The sequence below is a fragment of the Stegostoma tigrinum genome, chromosome 10 (genome assembly GCF_030684315.1).
Source record: "Stegostoma tigrinum isolate sSteTig4 chromosome 10, sSteTig4.hap1, whole genome shotgun sequence".
Taxonomy (NCBI): domain Eukaryota; kingdom Metazoa; phylum Chordata; class Chondrichthyes; order Orectolobiformes; family Stegostomatidae; genus Stegostoma; species Stegostoma tigrinum.
Window position 1 is genome coordinate 37,328,827 of NC_081363.1, and position 22,084 is coordinate 37,350,910.

General features: G+C 42.8%; 1 protein-coding gene across 3 annotated transcripts in view; it reads left to right on the forward strand.

Moving 5' to 3' along the window:
* LOC125455766 (uncharacterized) overlaps positions 1-22,084 on the forward strand; it is a 55,963-nt gene that overhangs the window by 2,465 nt on the left and 31,414 nt on the right. The window contains exons 3-4 of one of the 3 annotated variants that reach the window (XM_048538187.2): positions 15,513-15,649; positions 17,142-17,276. The exons of 1 other annotated variant lie outside the window; for it this stretch is intronic. In XM_048538187.2, coding sequence (XP_048394144.1) covers positions 15,639-15,649; positions 17,142-17,276 — 146 coding nt within the window. In that variant the 5' untranslated portion in view covers positions 15,513-15,638. The remainder of the gene's footprint in view (positions 1-15,512; positions 15,650-17,141; positions 17,277-22,084) is intronic. One more of the 3 variants, XM_048538185.2, reaches the window with a different exon arrangement.

Sequence of the window (22,084 nt, forward strand, 5' to 3'; positions counted from 1 at the left end):
ATGCCATGCCAGGCTTCACTTTAAAGTTCTTGAGGCTGCAAGACTGCTCTGGAATCACTTCAAGGGCAGAGGTCCGCAAAGAGGCCAGACCGAGCTGGAAAGCTATCACTTCGGTCCGCGGTGAGGCTGACAGTCCGAGTCCATGCTGAGGCCTGGAGTTCAGGACACTGCCAAGAGTGAAGATAAAACACAGAAGAGAAAAGATACAGATGGATCAGATGAGCTCCAGCTGAGGAGTCCTACTCCGCCACCATCTTGGACTGTTCTAGGTTTGTTGGTGAGAATTTCATCTCCTTAACACTAAGACTTAACATTATTTTGCTCTTGAGAAGAAATGCTGTGAAGAAATGGAAATTTGATATAACATCAAGAGACTTAATTTGTATCAATTTGGTCCAGACTGTGACTTAGATCCTTAGCCTTCAGAACCCACTTACCTTAGAGGGTGGTCACTGAGGGCCTCCTGACTGTGTTCCTCCTGTTCAACTCCCTCATTAACGTTCCCGTGCTGAATCTACAATGCTCTCTCTGCTTTAGTGCATTTTCTACACGTAAATCCTAACTAACTTGTTCAATCATTTCTTTCATGTGGAACAGACTGTCTTTAAATCCAGACCCACTGCACTCCATGTCTACCATACAACATGGTTTGAAAAGTCAGCCAGCCTTGAGAATCCTAGCCAGCCCCATTCTGGAATCTGATAGTATGTTTGTGAGACAATTACCTCAAAGGGGACTAATACAGAGAGGACGTGAACCTCAACTCTTGCACCAAGAATGGAACATATTAATTTGTAGCTCCTTAAAACCTAGCAGTCAATTATTAAGCAAAGGTATCCAATTTATTTAAATGGGACATTTAGAATTACCTACTCAACAGAAACAAAAGCAATAGCTGTAAAATTGTTCAAATTGTATTATCACTTTGGCAAACAGAAAATAAACTCATTAGCATTGATCTGCTTAATGTACTAGTCACATTAGATTAGATTAGATTCCCTGCAGTGTGGAAACAGGTCGTTTGGCCCAACAAGTTCACACCGCCCCTTGAAGCATCCCACCCAGACCCATCCCCCTATAACCCACACACCCCTGAACACTATGGGCAATTTAGCACAGCCAACCCACTTAACCTGCACACCTTTGGACTGTGGGAGGAAACCGGAGCACCCAGAAGAAACCCACGTAGACACGGGGAGAATGTGCAAACTTCACACAGACAGTCGCCTGAAGCGGGATTTGAACCCGGGTCCCTGCTGTTGTGAGGCTGCAGCGCTAACCACTGAGCCACCGTGCTGCCCCATATTATGATAATTTATTGTCGAAGGTCATCCTAATTAAAGGGAAGGGCGTGACAGTATTTCCATAAAAATAAGGTTGCAATAGAAGATAGGATATGAAACAAACAAAGGCCAGGTCCAAAGCATTTTGGACGAAACAAATAGAAAGTATCTTCCCATTTTTGGTCAAAGTCTAAAAGAATTGAGGAAAGTTTGGGAAACCTGTGTCCTTTCAAGAAAGCATGATGCCTCTTCCAGCAATCAGACAGTCGATTATTGCCAATAGCTTTTCCACTGGTATTAAGATGAGAAAGTCCTGGTTACCAAGACCCGTTAACCAAAGGCTGGCAATTCCAGAACTGGCTTTTCCACAGAGGAGGTTATGGCCTCTGCCAGTAAAAGACACACCAGATACTCAAAATGGAGGTTTATCCCAGATAAACATGTGTTGTTCATGGGGAGTGCTAGTGGAGATTGTCAGTAGAAGAAGGCAGGAGGGTCAGAAACAAGAGCAGAGGTTTAGTTCTCAATGGCCACCCCTCCTGTACCTCAGTCCAGTACCTCAGTTGTGTGTAGATTAGTACAGGTTGTGAGCTCTTTCTCTGTCTAGCTGTATGGGATAACTGCATGGGGTGGGTCGTCTCTTTTTTGTCTTGCTTAGAGGTGAAAATAATTGCAGCCAAGACAAGAAAGAACTTTCAGTGATCACTGGGGCCTCAACTGGTACGGAAATTGGGCCTTTCCTTCCAGAACTTAATTCAAGCTAGGGAAGGAATGGGGCAGGGTCGCATTCCACAACACATCCTTCCCACCCCTGGGCATTCAATGACTCAGCACCTATTGAAGTCCAGGAAACTATAGTTGGCACGCACCAATATTATAGATGTGGGTCTTGTGCGAGGTTGAAGTATGCATACTGCATGAATTTACATGGAGAATAATAGAGTGGAATTTTCTTAGGAATGACTCATATACCATTTATTTTGCTAGAAATGCAGCAGAGGTGCTTAAAAAATTTCAAAATGCCTGTGCAGTAGTTGAAAATCTAAAATAATTCTTTTCAGATGATAAAAAACAGGAAGTTCAATGTCAGAGAAAATTTCCATCTTGATATATGAGATGCAGGATGAATTTAAAATGTTTCTACATGCATGTACATATCAGTATGCAAAACATGGCCTAGGAAGTAAGAGATAGCAAGAACTGCAGATGCTGGGGTCAGAGACAACACAGTGTGGAGCTGGAAGAACACTGGAAAGTTGTTCCTCCAATGCTGCCTGGCCTGCTGTGCTCCTCCAGCTTGACACTGTGTTACCCACAAAGTAAGGTTTTGTGACAAGTTTATACATCTAGAAATTAGAATATACAGATGTACGTTTTAATGCAAGAGATGAGGATCTTGTGGAGTGGAAAGCAAATCTAATATATTTATAGGAAAAACTGAAAAGAATAGTAGTTGGGCATTATTTGTTTGTTTGACTAGATTAGATTCCCTATAGTGTGGAAACAGGCCCTTTGGCCCAACAAGTCCCCACTGCCCCTTGAAGCATGCCACCCAGATCCATCCCCCTATAACCCACACACCCCTGAACACTACGGGCAATTTAGCATGGCCGATCCACCCAGCCTGCACATCTTTGAACTGTGGGAGGAAACTGGAGCACCTGGAGGAAACCCACGCAGACAACGGGAGAATATGAAAACTCCACACAGACAGTCACCTGAGGCTGGAATTGAACCTGGGTCCCTGGTGCTGTGAGGCTGCAGTGCTAACCACTGAGCTACCGCACCGCCCCATGGTGCAGTATTTCTAAAATAACAAAGTGTGGAGCTGGGTGAACACAGCAGGCCAAGCAGCATCTTAGGAACACAAAAGCCGACATTTCGGGCCGAGATCCTTCATTAGAAAAGATGTCGCTTGGCCTGCTGTGTTCATCCAGCTCCACACTTTGTTATCTTGGAATCTCCAGCATCTGCAGTTCCTATTATCTCAGTGTTCCTAACATATCAGTTTTCTTTTTAATAGCTACCAGAAATATTAAAGTTTCATGCATAAGCATAATTTCCTATTTAAAAGAATGTTAAAACAATTTAAAACAGTTTTGTGTTCTATTAGTTATTAATTGAGCAGAATAAAATGCTAGGGGATAATAGATGATAGTAGTAGTCTCCTGACAAGCATGAGACAGCAATTTCTAAACATATTCCCCAAAATTCTACATGGTGATTACATCAGTGAAATGGGATTTTCACCCACTGTTCTGTGTTACCATCATCCTGCCATGACTTTCTGAGTCAACTTGTCAAACTATAAACTGGCACTTTTCTTGAGCAGATCCCACCAAAAATTTGAACACACATGAGGTTGTTTGGACATTAGAATGAGCGCTTTAAAAAATCATATCTGGTTAACGATTACAGGAAAGGAAATAGCAGGTAAAGAAGAAAATAATTCATTTACTGTGCTGATCATCAGGTAGCTGCATTGGATGATTTATACGTGACTATTTCCTCCCAATGTTCAAGATCAATCAACATGTGAGGAACTGGTTGGTGGCAGCAGAAGAACAAGAGGATTCTACTGAATTCACTAATGCCCTCTTTAGGGAAGCTGTGACCTTTGTTGCAAACATCAATAGAGGATGTGTAAATAGCTCTGGTACTCAGTTGGATATGAGGCGATAAACTTGGGAAGGAGAAAACCACATTGAGAAGTTCAGCTGCATGTTTTCTTAGTCAAAAAAATAGCAGAGATGAGTTCCATCTATTCATGACTTTGGAAACCAGATGCACCAAAAGTGTCATCAGATTTCAGAATTGCATACTTAAACATGGATTATCCCACAATGCAGTGAATACATTTCCTCCCCATTTCCAACAGCAATGTTGAAGAGCTTGAAGTAAGTTGGATGATATCACCATGAATTCTGGGTCAAAGGAAACACATTCATATTAAATGGAAATGAAACCTGATTGAAGTATTTAATTCAAAGCACAAATTACCACAGCTAAAATACCAACATTCTGTAAGTGCAAGTAATGCATATAGAGATGCCCTTGATACATATGTAGCCATGCAACAATTTCACCATTAGATCACAAAGGTTTTTACCTGAAAAGCTAGATAAAAAACAATGTAATCTTGATAAGTTATGAATAAAACAGGCTTCTGGATTGTTACTTGCATCAGCAAAATATGAACAGTAATATTAGAGGGAGGATTCTGTTGTATAAGGTCTCAAAGTGTTAATGTTGAAGGTGCATTACGCTTCCCCCGATATATTGTTGTAACGCAGTATTTGGATGGAGAATTGGGCACTCTAGCATAATGTTCTGAAAGAAATATCATCTCTAGCTCTTGACAATCTTTTCTGGGATGGGGGTGTTGCAGGTTAGGCCAGCATTTATTGTCCATCCATAATTGCCCAGAGGGCAGTTAAGAATCAACTACATTAATGTTGGCTTGGAGTCACATTGTAGGCAGACCAGGTAAGGATGGCAGTAATCTTTAATAATTAAATCTGACAAGCCAATTTAACTTGTACATTTGCTACCATCCAATCACCTATCTCTCAGCATGTAATATGAGTATCTCTTGTTAATATTTGTTAGTGGACAATTCTCTACCATTGATATTTGGACAGGCTCTTCAACTTAGCTTTGAAAAGGGGATTTGTGGCAGCATTATATAGGAACCAGTTGAACAGAGCCCAATATGACATGGTGATCAGCAGAGCACATTGAAAAAATGCCACAGAGCCTGGTGCCCCATCACAAAGTCACCCTTTATTTGCATGTGCAAAGTCCTTGACTCTGATAGAGACTCATCAGAGTCAAATCCCAAAGTGCCACAGAGGCTGACATTCCTCTTTATACCTGTCAGCCAGGGCTTCCTGATTGGTCCAGATTAACAGCCCCAATCAGGGAACACATATTCTATGATGCTTACCTGCTGACGTTGTTATAATCATTACATCCCTTCCCCTCTGAGTCTGAGGACATGGGCTGGTTCTTTTTCTTGTAACTCCTCCTGTGGTGTTTTAGCACCAGATCGGGATTCTCCAACTCTGACTCTGATACCGGCGGCATCGAACACACAGTAGCTCACCGCTTGCACCCAGTGCCTCTTGGAAGAAATTCATTCTCTTTCTCAGGTGGCAAATGGGGCAAGGTAGTGACATCGGCTGTACCCATCTCAGATCCTGAGGTCACTTCAGTGCGTAACAGAAAGAATTCATAGATTCAGCCAGCTTTTCCGGCTGTTTGAGGAGCTGGGCACAGTTTGCTCTGCACTGTTTGTGAGTTTGCAGCTTTCAGACGGTCCACTTGTTTGTTCAGGGCTGTCGCACCTGCCCGAACTTTATACATCACTGAACCTCATGTCGACCAGGCCCTCTTACCCAAACAGGGCCATTCCCGTGGCACCTACACCAAACTTAACCCCCTGAAGTAAACTGTGATCAGAGATAATGGGAACTGCAGATGCTGGAGAATCTAAGATAACAAAGTGTGAAGCTGGATGAACACAGCAGGCCAAGCAGCATCTTAGGAGCACAAAAGCTGACGTTTCAGGCCTAGTCCCTTCATCAGAAAAAGGGGACGGGGAGAGGATTCTGAAATAAATAGGGAGAGAGGGGGAGGCGGACTGAAGATGGATAGAGGAGAAGATAGGTGGAGACGAGAGTATGGGTGGGGAGGTAGGGAGGGGATAAGTCAGTCCGGAGAGGACGGACAGGTCAAGGGGGCAGGATGAGGTGGGTAGGTAGGAAATGGAGGTGCGGCTTGAGGTGGGAGGAGAGGATAGGTGAGAGAAAGAACAGGTTAGGCAGGCGGGACCGAGCTGGGCTGGTTTTGGGAAGGGGAGATTTTAAAGTTGGTGAAATCCACATTGATACAATTGAGCAGCAGGGTTCCCAAGCGGAATATGAGTTGCTGTTCTTGCAACCTATGAGTAGCATCATGATGGCACTGCAGGAGGCCCAGGATGGACATATTGTCTAAGGAATGGGAGGGGGAGTTGAAGTGGTTCACGACTGGGAGGTGCAGTTGTTTACTGCGAACCGAGCGTTCTGTAAAGTGGTCCCCAAGCCTCCGCTTGGTTTCCCCAATGTAGAGGAAGCCACACCGGGTGCAATGGATACAATATACCATATTGGCAGATGTGCAGGTGAACGTCTGCTTGATTTGGAAAGTCATCCTGGGGCCTGGGATGGGGGTGAGGGAGGAGGTGTGGGGGTAAGTGTAGCACTTCCTGTGGTTGCAGGGGAAGGTGCCGGGTGTGGTGGGGTTGGAGGGTAGTGTGGAGTGGACAAGGGAGTTGCGGAGAGAGTGGTCTCTCCGGAAAGCAGACAAGGGTGGGGTTAGAAAAATGTCTTTCGTCGTGGGGTCGGATTGTAGATGGCGGAAGTGTCGGAGGATGATGCGTTGTATCTGGAGGTTGGTGGGGTGGTTTGTAAGGACTAGGGGGATTCTCTGTTGGCGGTTATTGCGGGGGCGGGGTGTGAGGGATGAGGTGCGGGAGTCATGGCCAAGAGCGTTCTCGACCACTGCTGGGGAAAAGTTGCAGTCCTTGAAGAATGAGGACATCTGGGATGTGCGGGAGTGGAATTCCTCATCCTGGGAGCAGATGCAGTGTAGGCGAAGGAATTGGGAATAAGGGATGGAATTTTTGCAGGAAGGCGGTTGGGAGGAGGTGTATTCCAGGTAGCTATGGGAGGTGGTTGGCTTGAAATGGACATCGGTTTGTAGGTGGTTGCCTGAGATGGAGACAGAAAGGCTCAGGGAGGTAAGGGATGTGTTGGAAATGGTGCAGGTGAACTTAAGGTTGGGGTGGAAGGTGTTGGTGAAATGGATGAACTGTTCGAGCTCCTCTTGAGAGCATGCGGCGGCGCCGATACAGTCATCAATGTAATGGAGGAAGAGGTGGGGTTTAGGGCCAGAGTACATGCGAAAGAGGGACTGTTCCACATAACCTACGAAGAGGCAGGCATAGCTTGGGCCCATGCGGGTACCCATGGCCACCTCCTTAGTCTGTAGGAAGTGGGAGAAATCGAAAGAGAAGTTGTTGAGGGTGAGAATGTGTTTGGCTAGGCGGATGAGGGTGTCGGTGAAGGGGGACTGGTTGGGCCTGCAGGACAGGAAGAAGTGGAGGGCCTTTAGGCCATCTGCATGAGGAATGCAGGTATATAGGGACTGGGCTTCCATGGTGAAAATGAGGTGTTGGGGACCGGGGAATTGGAAGTTCTGGAGGAGGTGGAGAGTGTGGGTCGTGTCACGGACATAGGTAGGGAGTTTCTGAACCAAGGGGGAGAAAATGGAGCCCAGATGGGTGGAGAACATTTCGGTGGGGCAGGAGCAGGCGGAGACAATGGGTCGACCAGGGCAGGTGGGTTCGTGGATTTTGGGAAGGAGATAGAAGCGGGCCGTGTGGGTTTGGGGAACAGTGAGGTTGGAGGCTGTGGGTGGGAGGTCACCTGAGGTGGCGAGGTCATGGATGGTTTGGGAGATGGTGGTTCTCCCTACCTACTCAAGGAAAAATAATTATAGTAACATAAAGTTTATATTGCTATTAAAAAAACAAAGAGCAAACTAAGGTAAAACTGGTTAATAGGGCATGTTGAAGCAAGATTTAATCTGATTCAGGGAGATTAGAATCAAAGGTTGACAGAAGGAAGTGTATTGAACAATGGACTACCTCTAATGAGTGGCTGGTTGAGGTACAATGAAGGCACATTCACAATAAGGGGAAAGGTGGAACAAACATAGCCAGCGGCTCCCTGGATGATGAAAGAGAAAGAGGAAAATGACAGAGAAATGAATATATTGTGCCTGGTCAACTGGCCACTCGAGTATGTCGGTTCAAGGAAACCAAGCATGTGCATGTTTCAAAGAAACTGCCAAAGATACAAAGTCTGAAATATAATTTTCATAATTCATGACCTTTTACTTTCACTACAAAATTTCTTTACAGACGTTCCCTGTTATTTCAACTTTCAGCCTTGGGTCTACTCTTTACTCAATCACCCTTGTCTGCATTATGTTTGCTTTTATGTCCTTCTCTGTGCAATAGGTCGTACTAATTGTGAAGGCTATTATTCGAACTTCAACAGAGTCAATATTCCCAGAACCAGCTTCAGTCAAGTATCTCGTCAATTTACAGTGACCGGCCAAAGTTGTGAATGCATTTTCGAGTATCAACTTTAATAATATCAATCCTTTTCCTACTTCAGGAGCTTGTGGCACGTGTCAGCCTGTCAATCAAGTAAGGGCCAGGCTGAATACAAAACGTTTGAAAGGCAGTGAGAAAAATATAGCTCTCTAATAACATTACAGTGTAAAAGAAAAGTGTGAGAAGAGACTGCCAGGCAACATAAAACACACTGATCAACAGGCACATAAATAGGAAAGGGTGAGTAAGAGAATGAGCAAGGCAAGGTAGGAAACCAAAAGGAAGCAGATGGTCTGACATCTGTCAGATTTACATCTGTCCTGATTAAGAAACAAAAATTCCTGCAAGTCATTGTGAAAGAGAAGGAAGTTAGGACATTGTGTGTGCAGCGGTAATTGTGGGTAAAAAAGGAAGTATTACAAAAGCAGCTTGTACTTCATGTTGATAAGTCACCAGGACCAGGTCAGATATATCTGAAGTACTCAAGGGTGTAAGGGTAGTCATTGTGAATAGACAGATTCTTGTGCGATAAGAGAATCAAAGGTTATTGAGATAAGACAGGAAAGTAGAATTGAGGATTATCGTATCAACCATGATCTCATTGAATGGTAGAGCAGATTTGATGGCCCAAATGGTCTACTTCTACTCTTAAATGTTATGGTCTCATGGTCACACAGTCACTGGCCATAATCTTTTTATCCTCATTAAATATGGGTCAAGTATCCGTGGAATGAGGAATTATAACTGTTACACCTTTGTTTAAAAATGGCTTTATGGATAAGCCCTGCAATTACAGAGCAGTCAACTTAACCTCTGAGATAGGAACTTTTTCAAAAAATATTAACAGCATCTTGGATAATTTCAGAATAAAGAAGTCAGCATGGATCTGTTAAAAGCAAATCATGTTTAACTAACATATTTGAACTTAATGATGGGATAACAAAGTGGTAAAATAGAAGTGAAGGGCTGAAAGGCTCTGGAGTGTCCTCAGATGCAGCTTCAGGAGGCTTTGTGTATCATTCATTCTCCCTGTGGGTACCTGCCAAACCACTCTGTCTCCATGAGATAAAGTGCCATGTAAAGAGAGGTTAAAATCCTTTGTCACCAGCTTAGCTTGCTATTGATGTCCAGCACCAATAGCCACATCAATGGGTTGCAAGTCCATGTCTCTATCCATCGATGGGCTACATATCCATCTGTATATCCATCGATGGGGTGCAAATCCATCTGTATATCCATTGGTGGGGTGCAAATCCATCTGTATATCCATCGATGGGCTGCATATCCATCTGTATACCCAGTAATGGGGTGCAAATCCATCTGTATATCCATTGGTGGGGTGCATATCCATCTGTATACCCAGTAATGGAGTGCAGGTCTGTCTGTCTATCCAGCAATTGGATACAGGTGCATGTGTATATCCAGCAAACACTGAGTGTGTGGACATCTGTCTCTTAGCAATTGCCAAAGGTGCTGATGACACCGATAGCCTCCACCATCCTTCATTCCTGTTCACAAACTGCTTCTGACAAAACTGCCTGGGGCTGAGCCACTGCCTGGTCTCTGGTTTTTACCAGAGATGCAGAGCATATTTTTCGTTGACTAGCTGTATCAATGATGTTCTCACCACAAAGTGCTCCAAGGTCTAATCTAAGGTGAAAGTCTCTGACCTGCTGGAGGATGGAAGTCCTTTTGTGTTTATAGAAACATAGAACACCTCCAATGCAGAAAGAAACCATTCAGTCCATTGATTCTGCCCTGACCCTCCAAAAAGCATCCTACTCAGACCCTGTCCTCCTAACCCTGGGTCCGTAACTTAGCAGTTCCCATGGCCAATCCACTGAGCCCACACATCTTTGGACTGTGGGAGGAAACCGGAGCACCGGATGGTGCACAAGGAGAATGTGGAAACTCCACACAGCCAGCCACCTGAAGGTGGACTCTAACAAAACCTTCTGGACAGGTTAGGTGGAGTGGCCATGCTAAATTACCCACAGTTAGGTTAGCAAGCTAGATAAAGAAAGACAAGAGAGAGTCAGAGTATGTAGTAACTCTGAAGAAATAAATTGCATTTATTTCAATGCACGGGGTCTTACAGATAAGGCTGATGAACTCAGAGCATGTTAAAGACATGGGACATGGGACGCCATGGTTATTACAGAAGCTTGGCTGAGAGATGGAGAAGTATGGTGGCTCAATATTCCCAGTTCCAGATTCTCTAGGAAGGATAGAAAAGGAGGTAAGAAAATGGGGGCAGGGTGGTGGTGAGGATGGTGTTTTTGATTAAGGAATACATTGCAGCTGTAACTATGGAAGATACTTCTGAAAAAATGCCCAGTGAAAATATGAGTAGAAATTACAAATAAGAAACAAAATATCACCGATGAATTGTACTATAGCACCCACCAACCCCCATTGTAAGAGAGAAATTGAGAAACAAATATGCAGGGAGATCTCCAATATGTGTAAGCATAATAAGGATGTAGCAATGGGGGTTTTAATTTTCCAAACATTGACTTGGATTACCATAGTGTTAAAGATTAGAATGGTGAAGAATTTGTCAAATGTGCTCAACAAAATTTTCTTTATCAATATGTGGATACTCTTACGAGAAAAGGAGCAAAACTTCTTTTGGGCAATAAGGCAGGGCAGGTGACTGAAGTAAAAATAGGGAACACTTTGGGTTTGGCAATCATAATTCTATTAGTTTTGGAATGGTTATGAAAAAGAATAAGCCTTCTATAAAAGTTAAGGTTTTAATTGGAGCAAGGCAGATTTTAATGGTATGAGATAAGAACTTTCAAAAGTTGATTGGAATAGACTATTTGCAGGTAAACGGATATATGACAAGTGAGATGCATTCAAGAATGCGATGACAAGAATTCAGAGGCATTTTGTTCCTGTTAGAGTGAAGAGCAAGACTGGTAAGATTAAGGAACAATGGGCAAATAGACAATAGACAATAGGTGCTGGGGTAGGCCATTCGGCCCTTTGAGCCAGCACCACCATTCATTATGATCATGGCTGATCATCCACAATCAGTATTCTGTTCCTGCCTTATCCCAAGAACCCTTGATTCCACATAAAGATATTGAGGTTCTAGTCAAGAATAAAAGAGACTTTTTTTTAGACATAGACAATTAGGTTCAACTAAATCTGTTAATCACTATAAAGAGTGTATGGGCATTCTTTAAAAGAGAAATTAGGAAGGCAAAGAGGGGATATTAGATAACATTGGCTCATAATGTTAAGGATAATCCAAACAGATTCTACAAATACATTAAGAGTAAGAGGGTAACTAGTGAAAAGGCTGTACCCTTTGAAGATCAAAGAGGTCGAATTTGTGTTGAACCCCAGGAGATGGGAGAGACAGTAAATGAATATTTCCTGTCAGTTTTTAGTGTGGAGAAAGAAATGTAGTCTAGACAAGGAAGAGAAATAAACTTTGATTTTTAAACAGTTCATATTACAGAAAAGAAGTTTGGGAAGTCTTAGAGAATATAAAGGTGTATAAATCTCTGAGACTTGTTCTAGTGCATCCCAGAAAGTTTTAGGAAGTAAGGGAGGAAATTAAAAGACCCCTTGTAGAAATATTTGCATCATCTACAATTAGGGATGAGGTGCCTGATGATTGGAGAGTTGTTTTTTCTTTGTTCATTCACAGGATAAGGGTGTCGCTGGCTAGTCCAGCATTTATTGCCCATTCCTAATTGCCCAGAGGGCAGTTAAGTGTGGGTCTGGAGTCACATGTGGGCCAGACCAGGTATGGATGGAAGTTTCCTTCCTTAAAGGGCACTAGTGAACCAGATGAGTTTTTCCATCAATCGACAATGGATTCACGGTCATCATTAGATTCTTAATTCCAGATATTTATTGAATTAAATTCCACCATCTGCCATGGCGGGATTCGAACTCAGGTCCCCAGAACTTTATGTGGTTCTCTGGATTAATCGTCCAGTGATATTACCATTTGGCCATCACCTCCCCCTAGCTAATGTTGTACCTTTGTTTAAGAAAAGTTGTAAGGAGAAACTGGGAAACTGTAGACATTGTGAGTCTGACTTTGATTGTGGGTAAATTGTTGGAGGTGATTATAAAAGATAGGATTTATTAACATTTAGAGGGGCAAAAATTGATTAGGGATAGTTAACATGGTTTTGTGTGGGAAAATCATGCCTCAAACTTGATTTGAGTTTTTTGAGAAAGCTACCAAAAAGATTGATGATGGCAGAACAGTAGACATTGTTTATTTGGATTTTAGTAAAGCCTTTAACAAGGTTCCACATGATAGACTAATTAGTAAAGTTAGGTCACATGGGATTCAGGGTGAGCATGCCACTCGGATACATAATTGTGATAACGGCAAGAGAAGAGAGTAATGGTGGAGGGTTGCTTTTCAGCCTGGAGGCCTGTGACCAGTGGTGTTCCATAGGGATCAGTTCTGGATCGTCTTTTGTTTGTCATTGATATGAATGACTCGGGTAAGAATATAGAAGGCATGGTTAGCTAGGTTTGCAGATGACTCCAAAATAGGTGGCACTGTAGATAGTGAAGGTTTTCAAAGAACAAAGGGATCTTGATCAATTGGGTCAATGGGCTGAAAAATGGTAAATTGGGTTCAATCTGGATAAATGTGAAGTATTGCATTTTAGTAAAACAAACAAGGGTAGGGCTTATACAATTAATGGTAGGGCCTTGGGTAGTGTTGTGGGACACAGGGACCTGCGTGCAGATACATAATTCTTAAAAGTTTCTGTCACATATATACTGGTTGGTTAAAAAGGCATTTGTCACGCTTGCCTTCATTGCTCATTTCTTTGAGTGTAAGAGTTGGGACGTTATATTGAGGTTGTACAGGACATTGGTGAGGCGTCTTCTGGATTACTGTGTACAGTTCTGGTCGCCCGGTTATAGGAAAGAGATTATCAAGCTGGAGTTGGTTCAGAACAGATTTACCAGGATGTTGCCAAATATTCAAGGTTTGAGTCAAAAGGATAGGCTGGGACTGTTTCCACTGGAGCAGAGCAGGTTGAGAGGTGACCTGATAGAAGTTTCTAAAATAGTGAGAGGTGTAGATAGAGTTGATGGTAGTTGTCTTTTCCCTAGGGTGGGGAATTGCAAGACAAGGGGGAACAAGACTAGAGGAGAGAAAGTTAAATAAAGTCACAAGAGGCAAATCTTTTACAAGAGCATGGTTCGCGTATGGAGCGAACTTCCTGATGAAGTGATGGATGCAGGTACAATATAATAATCTAAAAGACATTTGTCTGGATGCATGAATAAGCGGGCTTGGAGGAATATGGGTCAGGAGCAGGCAGGTGGGACTAACTTAGTTTGGAATTTTGTTTGACAGGGACTGGTTGGATTGAAGGGTCTGTTTCCATGCTGTATGACCCTATGGCTATGACTGCAGATAGATTAGCCATGGGAAATGCAAGGTTACAGATATTGGGTAGGGGTGTGGGTCTGGATGGGATGCTCAAATGGTCAGTATGGACTCAATGGGCTGAATGGTCTGCTTGCACACTGTAGGGATTCTATGAGTCTGCATCCCTGTCATGCAGTACCATGAGATGGGTGCAACAGAGCCTAGGTACACAATCGATGATATGAAGTGCAGATGACAGTGTTAGCAACATGGGTCTGATCTATCATGCACTAGGTACTTTGAATCTCACTTGAAAAATTCTTCACTCAAAATATGAAAATTCAGATTTATGTTTTAATAAAAAGAAGTCTTTCTCAATTCCTTCTGGAGATTAGGGCACAACATACTGCCATATTTGAATTCACAATTCATAGCACTATGATTACTACTGGCAAGCATTAATTTCTTGATGCTTTAATTACCAATATTTTCAGCGAGTCCCATAATATTCATTAATATCTGCAAATTAGGAGTTTTAAGTGGCTATTACTAGTGCAAATGTCATCATTTGCAAGCGGTGAACCAAACTTTCTGAATAAATCATTCTGTCACAGCAACCTATGAGAATATCAATGCAATTTAGGAGTTTCAGAGAACTGTTTTCTTTCAAGATTTCTAGTATTTCCTGTAAGTGGATAATTGCTTATAATAATTAGAAAATTTTATATTTTTACTATTCTGTCATTGTAGAGTCATATAATCTGCAGGATTAATCCCAGCATTAATTCTTGAAAAACAGAATAGATATGACAGTTGATGCATGTGCTTGGTCAGAGTTGCATCATACAGGCTGAATGATATGTTTTATGGGCTGAATGGCCTACTCCTGCTCCATTTTTTTTTACATACAACATTACAGCACAGTACAGGCCCTTCGGCCCTCGATGTTGTGCCGACCTCTCATACCGATCTCAAGCCCATCTAACCTACACTATTCCATGTACGACCATATGCTCCTGATTAGTTTGATCTACATGTTGAGGCCTCGTTAATACTGAATCAGCAATTTTCAAAAGCTAGTCATGCTCCTTATAAACAGATTGTTGACTGAGGGGTTGATGGGAACTGGAGCATCTTATGAGCCAGCCAAGCATTTCCCCAGGCATTGTGGAAGGGTTGAGAGCTATAAGTGTTGTACAGCTTGCCCCATGCCAAGGAAGATATTTTGCTATCTACAATTGCAAAGAAACCGCAGATTGAAAACCTTTGATCTGAAACTATACCAATCACAGAAGTAAACTGATTAACGCCAGACCAGTTTCAAATGTTCCCCTCCAGCTAGTGATTTTCTAAAATACTGCTGGAAGCAACCGCATTGTTACTTGTGCAACCAAAGATTTGTGGATGCTTTGAGAAACTGCAGGGCAGTTTAAGGTGAAAACGGTGACTGTCACTTTCCAAAAGGCGCTCTGCTTCTTCAAGTCATGGCCTGTCTAGAAGTTAGAATAGGAAGATAACCCACAGTAAGCTGATGCTTCGGTCGTCTGTGAGCTTTTATTCTCATTAAATCCCTGGTTCCCTGTTAGATTTTTAATAAGGTGGCAGCAAGACAAAGATTTGCCCCCCATGTTTGACATTTATTGTGAATTAACTTCTTCAAAGGAAAATAAATGTAGGTACTTTATGTTTTTAATAGATATTAACAATTGAAGAAAAGAATTGTAGCAATCTTCTCCAGACTGGATCTGGTAGCTTAATCACTATAGATCAGAAATCCAGAGGTTTGGCCTGATAGACTGGAGATGCACATTCAGATCCCACCATGGCAGTCAGGTAATTTAAATCCAGTCAGGGAAATAAATCTGTAATGAAAAGCTTGTACAAATAATTGTGTGCATTAAACTGCCAGATTATTATAAAACCCTAGATAACAAAGTGTGAAGCTGGATGAACACAGCAGGCCAAGCAGCATCTCAGGAGCACAAAAGCTGACATTTCAGGCCTAGACCCTTCATCAGAGAGGGGGATGGGGTGAAGGTTCTGGAATAAATAAGGAGAGAGGGGGAGGCGGACCAAAGATGGATAGAGGAGAAGATAGGTGGAGAGGAGAGTATAGGTGGGGAGGTAGGGACGGGATAGGTCAGTCCAGGGAAGACGGACAGGCCAAGGAGGCGGGATGAGGTTGCTAGGTGGGAAATGGAGGAGCGGCTGAGGTGGGAGGAAGGGATGGGTGAGAGGAAGAACAGGTTAGGGAGGCGGGGATGAACGGGGCGGGTTTTGTGATGCAGTGGGGGGAGGAGACGAGCTGGGTGGGTTTTGGGATGCAGTGGGGGGAGGGGACGAGCTGGGCTGGTTATGGGATGCAGTGGGGGTGGGGGAGATTTTGAAGCTTGTGAAGTCCACATTGATACCATTGGGCTGCAGGGTTCCTAAGCAGAATATGATTTGCTGTTCCTGCAACCTTTGGGTGGCATCATTGTGGCACTGCAGGAGAACCATGATGGACATGTCATCTGAGGAATGGGAGGGGGAGTTGAAATGGTTCGCAACTGGGAGGTGCAGTTGTTTATTGCAAACTGAGCGGAGGTGTTCTGCAAAGCGGTCCCCAAGCCTCCGCTTGGTTTCCCCAAAGTAGAGGAAGCCACACTGGGTACAGTGGATACAGTATACCATATTGGCAGATGCGCAGGTGAACATCTGCCTAATATGGAAGGTCATCTTGGGGCCTGGGTTGCAGGTGAGGGAGGAGGTGTGGGGGCAAGTGTAGCACTTCCTGCAGTTGCAGGGGAAGGTGCCGGGTGTGGTGGGGTTGGAGGGCAGTGTGGAGGAAACAAGGGAGTCACGGAGAGAGTGGTCTCTCTGGAAGGCAGACAAGGGTGGGGATGGAAACATGGCTTGGGTGGTGGGGTCGGATTGTAGATGCGGAAGTGGCGGAGGATGATGCGTTGTATCCGGAGGTTGGTGGGGTGGTATGAGAGGACCCCACCAACTTCCGGTCACCCCTTGTCACTCAGTAGTCAGTCTCCTGTTCTACATGCTATGCCAAACTCCACTCAGTATATCAATGCACCAATCACTCATGTAGAAAGATAAAACCTGCATATTACTATTATTTGATTTCAATATCAAAGGTAATCAAAATTCACTCTCAAGAGAAAGAGCATAGTGGTGATAAAATTTTTAAGGATTGAATTGCAAAAATAGTGCTGGGGGCAGAGGTGTGGTTGGGGAAACACTAAACACCCAAGTGTTTAAAAATGTCTGAAACATGGTGGAAGCAAATCTAGAAAAAAAAGCAATGACAACAATATTCTTTTTATTTCAGTTCTTCACCGAAACAACTCCAGAAATACCAGTTAGAACTGCAGGAGCCAGAACTCGATATGACTTGTCTATATCTGGAGACAGAACTTCAGCACACACAGGAGAAGCTGAAAAAGCTGACAGAAAAATTACGAAGGTTTAGTTGCGAATAAAATGAACCTAGAAACAAAATTAACAATTTGATTAGACTTCAAAATATTTTCAATTCTGTTCATTAATGTGGGAGAATTATTCCAGTAAAATGTTTGTTTTCCACTTTATGACTCAGAGTAAAACAAAGTGGCTCTTGCTTCCAAAAACAACAGGAAGTCCAATTTCATTTTATGCAGTTTTGTAAGAATTGATTACTTATAACTTCATTTTTTTATGCATATGAATGTTACATATTTGGTGCTAAGTCACAATGGCATTGCTATTTTGTGGTAATGACAATAGTCGGAATCATCTTACATTGACACAATGTGAACCTAATTTGAAATACTTATTGGCATTAATCTTGTTTCACTCAAACAACAAATCAAACAGTAGTCTCGAAATTTATACATATTGGTTTATCTGTTTATCTGTAGAAGAAACAATTCCTACACTGCAATGGGTACTGAGTTTGATTTTGCCTTTAGCAAGACATTTTTACTTGATGTGGCAACGCTTATGACACAAAGTTGGGTGGCAGTGTGAAATGTGAGGAGGATGTTATGAGAATACAGGGTGACTTGGACTGGTTAGGTGAGTGGACGGATGCATGGCAGATGCAGTTTAATGTGGATAAATGTGTGGTTATACACTTTGGTGGCAAGAACAGGAAGGCAGATTACTATCTTAATGGAGTCAAGTTAGGTAAAGGGGAAGCACAACGAGATCTAGGTGTTCTTGTACGTCAGTCAATGAAAGCAAGCATGCAGGTACATCAGGCAGTGAAGAAAGCTAATAGCATGCTGGCCTTCATCACAAGAGGAATTGAGTATAGGAGCAAAGAGGTCCTTCTGCAGCTGTACAGGGCCCTGGTGAGACCGCACCTGGAGTATTGTGTGCAGTTTTGGTCTCCCAATTTGAGGAAGGACATTCTTGCTATTGAGGGAGTGCAGCGTAGGTTCACAAGGTCAATTCCCGGAATGGCGGGACTATCATATTTTGAAAGATTGGAGTGACTGGGCTTGTATACTCTTGAATTTAGAAGGATGAGAGGGGATCTGATTCAGACGTATAAGATTATTAAGGGATTGGACACTGTGGAGGCAGGAAGCATGTTTCCGCTGATGGGTGAGTCCAGGACCAGAGGACACAGTTTAAAAATAAGGGGTAGGCCATTTAGAACAGAGTTGAGGAAAAACTTCTTCACCCAGAGAGTGGTGGATATATGGAATGCTCTGCCCCAGAAGGCAGTGGAGGCCAACTCTCTGGATGCTTTCAAGAAAGAGATGGATAGAGTTCTTAAAGATAGTGGAATCAAGGGTTATGGGGATAAGGCAGGAACAGGATACTGATCGTGGATGATCAGCCATTATCATAATGAATGGTGGTGCTGGCTCGAAGGGCTGAATGACCTACTCCAGCACCTATTGTCTATTGTCTATTGTCTTATGTTACCCTTTGTAACATAAGAAATTAAGTAGGGACAGATATTGAAATATTTCATATTACAATATGTACTAAGTATTGAAATATTTCAATAATATATATAATTACATTTCACAGACACCTCATGTCTAAACTAGTATTAAACTATATGATTACATCAGAACAGTATATTTTCAATAGCATGCTATGCTTCAAGTGATCTGAGTTAAGATGGAACATGTAATCTTTCTACCCTTGTGCCAAATGTCATGATATAGTGATGACAGCATGAGTGTGTCTCTTAAAAGTGTACTGACACACTGTGTCTCCTAAAGGTAGGCTAATATACTGACATAGCACAACCATCTCCCGTTTTCAAAAGATAAAAGAAATCCCAAACATGTGTTGATACATAAGCATGTGTTATTTATTTGACGATTACATAAATAGGGAAAACAAAATGAAAATTTCAAACTTCAAAGTAACACGTTGAAGGTTTGATAACTCATTCTGATCAGGCAAATATATAACCTTTCAGGAGAGGTATATATTGTTCACTGTTGCACTTGTTTGACAAATAGGCTTTCTTACTGCTAATTGCTGTCACTCAGTATCATCATGCAATCATCATGTTTAGAACTTCCTTCTTCAATTACTTTGTACATTTTGATGTGTCACATGTTGAGCTGAGTAGGCTTCTGTCCTTCACAATGCAGCACTGTGATCTGTAATGATTTTGTGTGATCTGAGCTGATTGCATATTTCAGAATCCTTAGCTGGTATAACTGTTTTCATTTTGTCTAGTGCGCAGTTTTAGTGGGACCCTACCCATTTGTTTGTCAGGTACTTCTTTCATTCTCATCTGTCATTGAAGAATAACATCCTGTTCCTTAGAATTGTCAAAAATTGGTTGCTGGACAAAGACATCCATATTTGCCTTCTGATCACAAGCTATACCCAGGACGGTAAAACTTTCCCCTTTCAACATTTGGATCACTCCTCACTTTGTACTCATCTGGAATGTTTTGCTAGTTTACTGCTGTCCACTTGTCAAAGACAATCCATTCTGGAATGCTGAATAAACTCAAAATAGTCCACATTGTGTAAGGAACAGTTGAACTTGTTGTATTGCTAAGGAACAAGTCTTCAACGTTACAGCCGAGAGCATCAATGTGCTGAGGAAGGGCTACTGAACCCATAATGTTAACTCTGATTTCTCTCCGCAAATGTTGCCTGACCTGCTGAGCCTTGCCAGCAATTTATGTTTTGGTTTCTGATTTCCAGCATCCACCACGCTTTCAATTTAACGTCCAAGTCAAAATGATTATCCTGGTCTTTGTGTGGATTAGGTAATCTGCTCAGAGTGTCAGATATAATCATTCTGACATCTGGTATAAACTTCACTTTAAACTTGTATTTTTGCACCTCGACTAGTAGATGCTACAAATTGGACAGTGTGCCATGACAGAATTAATTTGATTTGATTTATTACAATCACATGTAACTAAGTATAGTGAAAAGTTTTGTATTGCCAGCAGTACTGGCAGATCATAGTAAACAAGGATATGTACCACAGGGTGATCGAGAGTTCGAGAACATGATTCATCACAGACAAATATCAACTGTGACACCCCATGAAATTTGTGAGCTGGTTGTTTGTTGAACAACTGCTGTTAGAGACTATAATGTAACATCAGTAATTTTGAACAACGGGAAAGTTTAAACTAGCACAGACTGAAAACAAAGCACAGTGGAGGATAGCTGATTTGTGAGTTAGGCAAAAGAATTTCTACTTGCTACTCATCTCTAGTTTATATTAATAGTAAAAGAGTGAGCTGAATGGAAGCAAAAGCAAATAAGTCCAAGTAACAAAGTGTGAGGCTGGATGAATACAGCAGGCTAAGCAGCATCTCAGGAGCACAAAAGCTGACGTTTTGGGTCCAGACGCTTCATCAGAAAAGGGGGATGGGGAGAGGGTTCTGAAATACATGGGAAGAGAGGAGGTGGCGGACCGAAGATGGATAGAGGAGAAGATAGGTGGAGAGGAGAGTATAGGTGGGGATGTAGGGAGGGGATAGGTCAGTCCAGGGAGGACGGACAGGTCAAGGGGGTGGGATAAGGTTAGTAGGTAGGAAATGGAGGTGTGGCTTGAGGTGGGAGGAGGAGATAGGTGAGAGGAAGAACAGGTTAGGGAAGCGGGGATGAGCTGGGCTGGTTTTGGGATGCAGTGGGGGGAGGGGATGAGCTGGGCTGGTTTTGGGATACAGTGGGGGAGGGGGAGATTTTGAAGCTTGTGAAGTCCACATTGATACCATTGGGCTACTGGGTTCCCAAGTGGAATATGAGTTGCTGTTCCTGCAACCTTCGGGTGTAGCTCCACACTTTGTTATCTTGGATTCTCCAGCATCTGCAGTTCCCATCATGTCTGATCACAAAGTCCAAGTAATGAACTATAAGCCTAAGGCATGACAAGGCTACTTGGCCAAGTGGAATAGTCATCCTGCAGCACTGCAAAGTGGTGGACACTTCTCACGACCTACTCAAGCCTGTGTGCGGGGAAGATCACTGGCTGCGCAAACTTGAACTCTAGCTTCAGCTCCATTTAGGTCCATGAGGCAGAGAACCAAGTGTGGAGTATGTTTAGAAGGTGGTAACACTGCAGGGTAGGGTCAAGCAGGCAGCTAAAGAATGGCTAATTACTGGGCAATCCAAAAGAAACCGACAGATAGTGCAGAAGTCCCCAGAAGTTCTGCTCACTAGTCAGTTTTCCATTCTGGATATTGGTGATAAAGAAAGATCTTCGGAGGAGTGCAGCAAGAGTCAAGCCAATGACGCCACGGGTGGCCCAGCTATAAGGAGAAGAGGACGTAGAGCTGCAGGAGATTCTTTTAGGTAGGGGAACAAACTGACATTTCTGCAGCCATCAACATGATTCCAGGATGGTATGTTGGCTCCCTGGTGCCAGGTTCAAGAATGTCACAGAACAACTGCAGGATGTTCCTCTGAGGGGAAATAGCATTGGTACTAATGACATAATCAGTAAGTGGAATATAGTCCTGGAAAGTGAACTGAGGGATCTAGGTTGAAAATTACCAAGCAGGACTCTACAGTAGTAATCTCCAAATTACTAAATTTTAAGGACTTTAAAGAAGTAATCTCTAGATTACTCCCCATCACATGCAAGTGAGTACAGAAACTGATAAATAAGACAGTTGAACGTATGGTAAGATGATGCAAGTGACAGAGATTTAGATTCCTGTGTCACAGGATCTGGGGAAGGACCTCTACAAGTCAGATGGGCAGCATCTGAGCAGGTGCAAAGTTCATTGTTGGGCGCTCTGCTAATGCTATTGGACAGGGTTTAAACTACCTAGCAGGAGTAAAGAA